This window comes from Numenius arquata, chromosome 10, assembly GCF_964106895.1.
Source record: "Numenius arquata chromosome 10, bNumArq3.hap1.1, whole genome shotgun sequence".
In the NCBI taxonomy this organism is placed as follows: domain Eukaryota; kingdom Metazoa; phylum Chordata; class Aves; order Charadriiformes; family Scolopacidae; genus Numenius; species Numenius arquata.
The window spans coordinates 54,334,897-54,346,584 of NC_133585.1; the positions used below are offsets into that span (position 1 = coordinate 54,334,897).

At 42.6% G+C, this 11,688-nt stretch overlaps 1 protein-coding gene across 1 annotated transcript in view; it reads right to left on the bottom strand.

The window, feature by feature from the left end:
• The window catches only part of NEIL3 (nei like DNA glycosylase 3), a 14,717-nt gene extending 3,877 nt beyond the window's left edge, over positions 1-10,840 (bottom strand). The window contains exons 1-7 of the mRNA XM_074154466.1: positions 10,725-10,840; positions 8,767-8,882; positions 5,970-6,104; positions 4,708-4,921; positions 3,600-3,674; positions 1,453-1,619; positions 363-532 (exon numbers count right to left, since the gene is read on the bottom strand). Coding sequence (XP_074010567.1) covers positions 363-532; positions 1,453-1,619; positions 3,600-3,674; positions 4,708-4,921; positions 5,970-6,104; positions 8,767-8,882; positions 10,725-10,832 — 985 coding nt within the window. The 5' untranslated portion in view covers positions 10,833-10,840. The remainder of the gene's footprint in view (positions 1-362; positions 533-1,452; positions 1,620-3,599; positions 3,675-4,707; positions 4,922-5,969; positions 6,105-8,766; positions 8,883-10,724) is intronic.
• Positions 10,841-11,688: the final 848 nt, after the last annotated feature.

An 11,688-nucleotide genomic window follows, 5' to 3' on the forward strand; every position in this document is an offset into this window, starting at 1 on the left:
GAACTTCCTATGTTCAAGTTTGTGCCCGGTGCCTCTTGTCCTGTCACTGGGCATCACTGAAGAAAGACTGGTCCCATCCTCCTGACACCCACCCTTTAAGTATTTATAGGCCTTGATCAGATCGCCCCTCAGGCTTCTCTTCTCCAGACTAAAAAGACCCCAGTCCCTCAGCCTTTGCTCATCAGAGATGCTCCAGGCCCCTCATCATCTTTGTAGCCCCCTGCTGGTTAAACAGAGAGCCCTCTTTAAGTTGGCTACAGTTATATATTCTCCAATGAGACAGTTCTACAGTTGTAAAAACCGCGTCTAAACTCCCGTCCTCCCCCCGTTTCCCCACAGAGGGTCCCGACAACTTTCGATACCTTCAGGCCTTGAAGTCAAGCAGGCGTCGCAGATCCGGGCCGAAGGCTCGTTGATGAGGGTACAGCGCCCACACGTCCACTCCTCCTCGCGTCTCTCGGCCACGTGTTCGTTAGAGCGTGCCCCCCCGCCGCACGCCCAGCCAATTAGGCTATTTCTCCTTGGCAGTTTGCTGGGAAACAGAAGGAGGGATGTCAGTCTTTCGTGAGGTTTCTTCTCCAAATTGCCTTACCCCGCTGTGCGCAGGGCGTTCTGCTGCCTGTCACAGCCCAGACAGCGCGTCACGGGCAGAGACTGGTGATTATTTTGATTTACCTCAAGGGCAAACTTTTCCCAATGCTGCAGGAGTAATAAAAAAAATATATTTAATCGAAGACAGAGAGAAAGTGAATTTAGTGACCCTCCAGTACCTGAAGGGGGCCTGCAGGAGAGATCAGGGAGGGGAGCCACAGGATGAGGGGGAACGTTTTAAACCCAAAGAGGGGAGATGGAGATGAGATCTCAGGAGGAAATTCTTTGCTGTGAGGGTGGTGAGACCCTGGCCCAGGTTGCCCAGAGAAGCTGTGGCTGCCCCATCCCTGGAGGGGTTCAAGGCCAGGTTGGAGGGGGCTTGGAGCAACCTGGTCTGGTGGGAGGTGTCCCTGCCCAGGGCAGGGGGGTGGGACTGGATGGGCTTTAAGGTCCCTTCCAACCCAAACCATTCCACGATTCTATGCAATAGAGACACGAATTCCTACCTTCCTTGTGCCATTCAACTCAGTTGCGTGTGAACATCCAAGTCTATTATATTGATAACATCAGGAACAGGGGGCAGTATTTCCAGAAGCAGTGAATAATTCTGAGTAATCTGTTTTATAATTCCTACATTTGACTACAGTAATAGCTATTTCGTAACAGAAAGAAATAGTATTAAAGAATCAAAGCTTTTAACTGGTTTTAAACACCCATGGCCAAAACGTGGGTTGTTTTTTTTTTTTTTTCGCAAAAAAATTCAGATATAAAATGCACAAGGATCCATTCTACTTGAGAAGTGATGCCAACAGCGCTTTGAGGACAGCAGTGCTTTAAAGCGGTATAAAGTCACCACCGTACCCAACGTGGACAAGCTGGGGATCCGCTCTTTGACACCGAGGGCAGAAGTAAGTCATCCTGTTGTTGTCTCCCAAGCGACACACGGTGATCCTCCCGCCGCACTGGCCGCAGCTCGGGCGCCTGTACACCTTGTAGTGTTTGTAGAGAGGAGACCCGGTTTTGCGGCACTAAAACATGTTTAAAACCCAAGTTAGAGACTCAGTATAAATTTTACGTCAGTCCCTCTACAGTTCAACTGAAGCTAAAGTAAAAAATACGCTACGTAAACTGACAGCTCAATGACTACATAAAGATATTTAAGGCACACCATAAGGGCTATCATCTGTATTTCACGTTCTTTTTTGAAAATAATTGACTTTAAATCGGGTAGAATATTGTCTGGAATTCTCCACGGAATGAAATAAAAGACACAAGGCAAAAAATGGTGCAAGAAAATATATTCTAGGGACCCCCTGAGCTCAGCTGGCTCTGATTTAGCACCAGTTGTCTTCAACCTGGCACCTGCAGGAGTGTTCTTGAAGAGCTGATGAGCGTAGAAAACAAAAATAAACCAAACGTAAGCCAGAAACCCAACACCGCCCCAAAAAGGACCAAAAACCACACCGCAGAGCCAGCTCAGACCTGACACTCCCATCTGGGTTAATCGACCTTCCCAAAAACCTAAACAACTGCGCGATGCAGAAATATTCCAGCATGGATACGCCCCAGCTAAAACTAATACACATTTGCCTGAATATTCACCAGCAGTTGGCTTTCCCCTCAAGATTTCTCCTTGAGATTGACAATTAGTTTCTTAGTAGTAGTTTCCTCCCATTCAGTTACTTACAAACCAAACAAATCGACAGCTTCTTACCCAATCGAGATTCCTCATCTTTGCATCCGTGTTACTACAGATGATGTAGTGTGATTGCTACAAACATTCTGAAGCAGTCTATAAAAACTGACAAAGCACTACCCCTCGTATTAAGGTAAAAACATAATGAAAATAGGTTAAAGAGACTTGGGGTGGGGGTACCTCTCCTTTAAAAGCACTTGACTGGTAAATACTTTCACTGAATTTCACTGAATTTTTTTTAGAGTTGGAAGGGACCGTATAGATCGTCTAGTCCAACTCCCCTGCTGAAGAAGGACTGCTTAGAGAATGCTACTCAGGACTGCATCCGGGCGGGTCTTGAAAATCTCCAGAGAAGGGGACTCCACACCCTCCCTGAGCAGCCTGTTCCAGGGCTCTGTCACCCTCACCGTGAAGAATAATACTTGCTAAGTATAGATTATAAAAGTTTTGAAAACAGCTCAACTGAGCTACAGAAAGTTTAACTTCTTTGTTTATTGTGGGTTTAAATCCCCTGGTATTATAGTTGCAGAACTGGATGCTGTCGCTTTACTGGTAGCCTTCACTGTGAAGTTTGGAGAATAAAAAGGTTTTCCCAGCCAAGAGACTGAACTCCTCTTCGGTGGGCTGGGGGAAAGCAGACATTTAAAGCAGACAAATTAAATAAATTCTATTTTTAACCTTTATGATTGAAAGACTGTATTAGGGAAGTTGTATTAGGGTGCCCTCCTCATCTACCAAAAAAAGAACTTTTAGCTCCATGCCTTTCGTAAACACCAAGAGAAAGAGACAAGAATTTCTCTGCATGCAGCTTGAAGAAAAAAAACATACAAGAATGAGGTAAAATTCTCTCTTTCCCTACTTTGGAAAGTTAAAAGAGCAACCAGGAATTATAGAGTTTACAGGGGAAGAAATGAAACCCTGGTGAAGCTGCGGCAGTAGGGAGAAGCTGGAATTTAATTCACTTTAGCAACGCAAAACGTTGTTTCAGTTAGAAAAAAACAAACAGTTTTTAGAAGTTATAATCTATTTAGTCAAGTAAATATACTTGCTATTTCAAGTTTCCTAAAGGAAGGCACATGAACTACCTTCATCCTTCCCAGCGCCCATCTCTAGTTCCCAGTTTGAAGAGTGACCTTTATGTTATCTTACATGTAAGTGTGTGCAAATAACAAAGAGCGCAGAAACCAACATTCCTGGTGATGGAAACACTTGTCCTGTCCCACCCTTTGCTGTTTTCACTAGGTGATCACAAACAGCTAATTAACACAGCGGAGTCAAGTTTCAGAGGTTTCTCAGAAAGATGTGCCAATACCTTATAAAAAAGCAAGGTAAAATCACGCGTCATTTTCACCAAGTGCCGTATTTGCTCATCTGTCAGTTGGCAAACCTGGAAGACAGACAAGAATGAGTTTTAGACCATTACGATGCTAAGGGGCAGCAGCAGAAAGACCTGGAACGCCCTTGGAACACCTTCAGCTGATGTGGCACTGCAATGCCTCCTGTTACAATTCTCTGACTCCACGTTATATACATAATCTCAGTAAAAGAGTACATTTTCATATTCTATACTACACAAACCCACTGTGTCAACTCCAAACAACGTTCTTCGCCTCATCCGTGCAAATCATTAGGTAAAAATTTCAGTTGTCTTCCTCTATATTGACTGAAGAGTTCCTGATCACAGGAATCACGTGGAGTTAACAACTTTCAGTTCCCTCTTAATTTCCTCATGGATTGTGTTACGACCTATCTGTCACCAGAGGCTCTTTCTTGTGAGACATCTTCAGGAAAAACACTTGAGCCAAAAGTGTCACGATTAGAGAGACGTATCAACCAAATATATTTTTGTTAAGAACTCAAAATTTTGAGTCACATTTTTCTTTCCTCTGCCAGCTCACATGGCAGATACAATTAAAATCCAGACTGATCCTATGAAGAACTTCCCAAAAAATTGTATTTAAAAAAAAAAACTTTCGGTTACTATCTTCACCAGCTTCCCTTTACACTCTCTGTAATCTCAATCTATTTTGCAAACATCAGACTTCTTTTCAACCAAAGTCTGGAGACGCGTGCACGAGAATCTGAACCAAAAAAAGTCTGGTAAACAACGGATGCCAGATAAAGCTAGGACTCGAAAGTTAAATGAATAAACTACTAAGGAGAGGTTTAACGTTGTACAGCAGAAGGCTTAGCCCCACAAAATACATCCACTCTGAGGCGGGAGCAGCAGCGACAGGTCCCAAGGAATGCCATGACAGGTATCTCCAGTTATAATGATAAAACACTGATTTAATTTCATAGAATAACTTAAGACAGATGATAAAACAAAGGTAAAATAATGACAAAATGTGATATAAATATCTATTTACATTCCTAATACTTTGGTGTCATTAAAAACAATCTTGAGACATTTCACCCACCTTAACAGCTGGATGAAGACCACTGTCAAACAGCGCTTCGTTTTTTATGATATTTCCCACGCCGGGTAATACCGCTTGATCCAGTAACACGTCACACAACATGCGGGTTTGCTGCTGCTTAATCTCACTTTCTGCTCTCGAGAAGCTAAACTTCGGAGAGCAGACATCCAAGCTTTCCATCATCCTCACCTTCCGCTCACTCTCAGCTGCATTTCTAGACGAGAAAAATACATTAAGATTTATATTTGTTTTAATTATATGCTAATATAGCAGGATGGTTTTGAAAACAACACATGATAGTATAATAGAACATTATATGCAGATAAAAGAAACCGTGAATGTTCCAGTGACAGGAAGAGGCACAGAAGTGACATTAACCACCCCTCACAAGAACAGGTCAATGATACACACGTCTGGTCCGACATAGAAGAAATCACCCTCATTTTATTCATATTAGTTTGAAAAATAATTGCCAGGTCCTTGCTTTAAAACTAATTCCAACATGGAAAGACTATCAAACATAACTAACATGATACAAAAGACATACTTTCTTAAACCTTGATTTTATTAGGTTAAGCATAATCGTTTAAAAAAAATACAGTGCAAAAAGTCTCAGGCTCCCATAAGTCTTTATATTTTGTAATATTGAATATGCGTCTATATGTTACTTGAATTCACACGCTCCTTTTCATCCAAGAGCCTCAAATGCTTTCAAATCAAGCTTGCCATGTTATTTTTATTAGCAGTGAGAAGTACAATGCTGATGGGACAAAAACATCCACTTAATGGCAATTAGAACAATTATACCAATTTGCTTCCAAAAAGAAAACGGTAGTAGCAACACAACCTTCAAATAAAAATTTGAAACCAATAATCATCACAGGCCCGTATTCTTGTTAAGGAAGTGAGACCTGTGTGGCAATTAAAGGAGAAATGGGGTTCAGCATTCAGATCTAAGGACGGAAGGAATCCAGCTTTCATTCCCAGTCTTGACACTATCTAATGAGACTATGGCATAGAAGTACTTTAACTGTACGTAAACTGATTTAAAAGTAACAAAATTAAATTACCACACACACCAATAAACATAATATGTTTAGAAAGTTATTTTGTTTCTTTGTGTCTATGATGGCTTTCATCCAAGCACTTCCCGGTTTGTGTGTGATTTTTCACTATGTTCTTAAAAGAATGTTATAAAAAGAAATAAAGAAATAAAAAGAAATAAACCAAGCTGTGTTTAAGGTGGTTAGTTTCTACCTTACCTATACTCTACTGTCACCTCGAAAAAACAAACAGTATCCTCTGTAAGCTCTATCTCCAGAACCGGTACCGCTCTGTTCCTGTCTTTGCTTCCACTGGGATTGATGCGCATGGAACCGTTCATACCGAAGTGAATCCTTGGAGAGAAAGAGAGTCCTTATGGGTATTTTATCTTAACGATGTTTCCAAGCATTACACCAGCCTATTTTTTGAAGTTAGGAAATATTCTTACCTAACCAAGTCAGAACGTATTCATTCTAGTCATTAAGACTAACGTAGCAACAAATTACTTATGTACTTCAATCCCCAGAGAAAAACCCTCCCCAAGTCAGAAACACTCTGGAAAACAGCATTTTTCCAGCGGACTTCATCACTCATTATACAGAAATCAAACCTGATCATTAAGCAACACATTTTCTGGTGTATTGCACTCAAAATTTTTTTCACTTGACACACTGGTCTTGCAACATAAGCTCTTAAGTCCTCGGGGAGGCTGGGAGGAATGAGGGTACTTTACCAGATGATTTTCTGCTAAATCAGGCAGAATTCACCTGGTATGAAAGGAAAGATTCCAGCCCTCACGTTGCCAACGCTGTTATCATATCAAAGCTACTTCCAATCACACCACACACAAAGTAATTACCAGCTGCCATATGTTGTTTTCTGCTTTTCTTTGCCCACAACCAAGGCAAAACCTGCAGGTCAATTAAAAATCAATAAAAGAAAGAAACTGAAAGACACACAGATGGCAAAGGAGGGGAACGGACTCTTCCAAGCCTTCCCCTTTTACAGATCACTAATGCTTTAAGAGGCCTTACACTGTACAATATATTCTACTTGAGCAAAGGACAAGTTTGTCCATGGTCTCATGCATTTTACTTATTACAAATTCACCTGGTATATTCAAGTCCTTAAAAAACCGTAAGAGAGAGGGAGTGTCCTATTTCTATACATTGTGTATCAGAGTAGGTGGATTATTTTGTAGCTACAATATACATTTTAAAAACAAGAGAATGAAGATCTGCGCTATCAGATAATAAGTAACTTCTGCCTTCTGCACGGAGGAGACCTTTCCTGTACACAACTTCTACAACATTCCCAATTAAATAAGTGACATGACCAAAGGGATTTCTTAAGTACAGTTTCCAGAGCCACAAGAACTGATGAAACTTAAACTTATTATCAAATGATAACTGAAGGTTGTTTTCATTAAGCACAATAAGTTATTGCATTGCCTAGAAATTTATGAATTAATTATTTAAGACCTTTCAGGGTCAAAGGATTATGTTTTCCATGCTAGAACTTGGCCACATTTTCTTCCTCTTTGAAGAGAACTCTTGCAAAGCGCTTACTTATATTCCTTAGTAATGGCTTTTTTTCTGCTGATAATGTAATTCAGTCTGTTGAAACAATGTTTTCCTATTGTAAAATTACTCCTTTGCTTATCCAATCAATTTGCAGTACATGCAATAGTCATTTAAAACAGGCTAACATCAGCATCAGTTACTTCCCCTGCCTTTTTTTAATCTTCCTTTATAACTGACTTATCTTTTTCTTTTTAAAAACTGCTTTTTCTTCTCTGTTTCTATTTAATAAAGCATGATACAAAGCAAACTGATTAGGGCCATAATCCCATCCTTCACAAATATGGGTTACTTCAAACACATACTCAGTCCTGTCCTACAAGTTACGTGTATAATTGTCAAAATATTATGTCGCAGAATTGTAAGGTAAGGTATGTGTTGGTATTATCAGTTTTAAACGAACAAAAATAACGACCGTACAACTTAGTTCAAGATCAGTCACAGGGCGACAGAGACTACACTGAATGTAGAAGCGATGTTGTTTTTCCCTTTTAAAGATTTAGAAAGATTACAATTATGTTGCAAGTAGAAGGGTGAAAGAGAAACATTAAATGCAAGCGTTACCTATTAAATACAAGAGCTGTACTTATGTATTCCATATTAATTACATAAAGAAGGAGAGGGGATTTTTTAATAAACCATCACACAGTGCATTTGGTTAGATTTATTTGCAGCTGACTTTGCAGTACAGAGGCATATTGAACTAGAAAAAGCAAACTAAATTCCAAGTACAACCTCGGTCGCTTGTACAAGCAGATGTCCAAGGGGTTAAAGCACACCACAAAATCCTACGGGTGCCAACAACCTCCTAATAAGCTCCGCAAAGCAGCAACAAACACCCATTTGGCAGTTTCACCATTCATCTAGGAGACATGCTTTCACTAGAAAATTAAGAGTAATATTTATAATACCCAAGCCATTCACCTGCCAAATTTCAAACCAACCAAGGAGTTGTTAATATTGTTTAAATAGAGAAAGAAAGGCCGGCAGCATAAATGTATATACACAGAATATTTTCAGTTTGGCTTTTTTTTCACATGAGTTTATCATAGCAATTGAATCGTTAAAAATTAAGTCCAGAATGTCAGTCTAAATTTCCTTAAGGAAAGTTAACAGAAATTGCAAGTACTGTTTGTAGTGGAAGATATTAAGTAACTGTAACTGCATGCACTTCTCCGAGTTTCATCCCTAGAAAATACAATTACCTGTTGGAAGCACTTCAAGGAATAACTGTCTTTTTCAGATACCTTTCCATGGACTCTTAGACTAAGAATAGAGCAATAAATTATCTGAAAATGCAGTATTTCCACCGCTGCAGAGAGGCTGCTGAGAAGTTTCTTGGTGACACTAACTTTAAAATCTCTGAAAATGACCTTAGCAAGAACAAAACGACCCCAGAATACATACAGTTTGAAGTCATCTTCTCGCCCCTTACCTCAAAGCTTTCTCATCAAAATACATAAAAAGTTCCTTCCCCAACGTCTCCACACCCCTGTAAACATGTCCGACAAGGAAATCATGACCAGAGGTTCCATTTGCACTTGCGGAGGCCTGAAAATGGGTACATACACACAAAGATTAAAACAGAATTTCTACTACTTTGATTCTAGCATCAGGACACGTTCAGCAAGTAGCTATATGAGCTAATTTTCCAACTTGGACAATATTAAACCTTTTCTCCTTCAGCAGCTGTCAAAACCAACAAAACTATTAACCCAGGAAGCAGACAGCCACTATTGCTAATGCTATCATAACTTAGCTTATTCTTTTCCAAATTGAAACAATATGTCTTTTTTATAAGGGTATTTTTATGCCTTTTCCTCCAAGTCATGAATTCACAATAAGAGTTTCAGGCTGATGTAAACTAAATGGGTATAGTTTGAATATTAAATACTCATCAGAGTGTCAATTCTGCCATTTCCAGACCTAAATCCTTCTCCAAAATTCTCTTGCTGGAGTTTCTATCCAAAATAATAATGTTTTCAGTGTTTCACATTGGGCATTGTGTGTTACAGGAAAGCCTCCACTAAGCCCCCAGAGATATTTCTCTCTTCCTATTAGTTGAAAGTCTGATCTCAGAAGATGCCGAACAGCAGGTGGGACGCTACGAGAGGACAAGAAAAAGATAATTGTGAGATTGAGGCAATAATCTTTTCTTGCTTAGCACATGAAACTCTACTGAAATTATAATTAATTATATTATATACTTCGGTCAGGCAGCCCAGGGTCTTGTCCAGTTACCTTCAGAGCAGCTCTGAAGGTCCCCAGAACCTCCTGAAACCTCCAAGGCACAGTATATTCACTGTCACCAGAGCCCTAACTGCAAGGCAGTACCAGTGCTTCGATCATAACACTCGACTGCAAAGCAAATTGGACTCAATTGCGAAGTAAATAAATACGCATTAAAGTCACTCTGGCAAATCAGCAAGGCTTCAGCTAGTTAGTGAAATTTCAGAGCTACCCTTTATACAGTCTCCCACTGTATTATTACCTTGAAACGATATACATTTAGAGAGGTTTTATGGTTATTATTCCGTCAAGTTGAAAAATAAGATCAACATCATTTACTTTGCCTTTCACATAGACAGTTCACCCTTTCCAGTAAAAGCATTGAAGTAAGTTGGTGTGCAACAAGGTTTATTTTAGTTTTAAGCCACGCAGGTTCGTTTAAACTACACCAGAGTAAGAAGTGACCAGGGCTCCAGGAAAGCTGGGGAGGGACTCCTGATCAGGGAGGGGAGCCATAGGCTGAGGGGGAAGGGTTTGACACTGAAAGAGGGGAGATGGAGATGAGATCTGGGGAAGAACTTCTTTGCTGTGAGGGTGGTGAGAGCCTGGCCCAGGTTGCCCAAAGAAGCTGTGGCTGCCCCATCCCTGGAGGGGTTCAAGGCCAGGTTGGAGGGGGCTTGGAGCAACCTGGTCTGGTGGGAGGTGTCCCTGCCCAGGGCAGGGGTGGCACTGGATGATCTTAAGGTCCCTTCTCCCAAAACCATTATATAATTTTGTGATTCCTGGAGCCCCTTGAGGGACTGGAAGGGGCTCTAAGGTCTCCCCAGAGCCTTCTCTTCTCCAGGCTGAACCCCCCCAACTCTCTCAGCCTGTCCTCACAGCAGAGGGGCTCCAGCCCTCCCAGCATCTCCGTGGCCTCCTCTGGCCCCGCTCCAACAGGTCCATGTCTTTTCCAAACCTCCTGCCCTGTGCTCGGGCCCACCGGCCCCGCGTCCCCGCATCCCACCGGACTCCTGAGGCCCCCGATTCCCTCCTCTCCCCCAAACCCGCCGCCGTTCACCCCAGCCCGAACCCGAGCCCTCAAACCCCGCTCCCCCCGGCCCGGCGCTGCCCCTGAGGAGAAGCGGCCGCTCCCCATCTCCTCTCCCGGCCCCGGCCTCTCACCGCGCCGCCGGCTCCGCCGGTGCCCCTCGCCCTCCGCACCGCCTGGCCCCGCCGCACCCGGGCCCGCAGCCTCTCTCCGCACAGCGTACAGCCCGGGCCCTCCACCATGGCCGCCCGCTTCCGCCCCTCCCCGCCTGCCGCCGCCTGAGGGGCGGTGCTGCCGCCCTTGCCGCCCGCCCGTTACCCGCCATGGCTGGTGGGGGCGGCCGCGGGCCCTGAGGCAGTTCAGCCCTGGGCTGACAGAGAGGAGGCTGCGCGGGCGCGCTTGGTCCGCACGTGAGGGCTCCGCGGGGCTCCTGAGGGGAGCCCGAAATGGCGGCCCGGTCTCAGCCGCTTCCCCCTCTCCAGCCCCGGTGTTTAATATTAGACTGCCTTTGGACGGACCTGAGCGTTAATCAGAATGCTTTATTTTGTGAGACCCTTCAGGAAAAACACGGTATATCCTATTTATTTTGGTTTTAAGTGTGAACCTCAGATCCCTCATTAGCTGTCACCGGCCTCCTGGTATCGTCTAAACCACCCTCGCCTCTGCCTCTCCCAAGACTTATGCAATGCACAACTGGAAGTTAATTTCAGCCTTAAAAAAAGTCAATATTTAATAGGTTTTTTGCAGTCAGTCCCAAGTTTACACAAGGAAAATGCGCCTTTACACAAGGAAAATGCGCCTTTACCTGCTGCATTTGCAGTAAGAGGGGGTGTAATAAACTCCATGAGCATTAAGAAAATTGAGGGAACTTGCCTGTGAAGGTAGGACTTCAGACACCATTTCCTAATGTCCACCTGGTGAGGCATCCTCACGGTGGCCAAAATCTCATAGTTAATATTATTTCTTGTACAAGCAGTCCACATCCAGTCTTTTTTCTGTGATCTATCGTAACATGTCTTATTGCTAAAAGAGTTATTATTATTTTTCCTGAAAGGAAGTGACTGAATCAGGTTAAAGTAATTACGTTTGCTGAAAGAA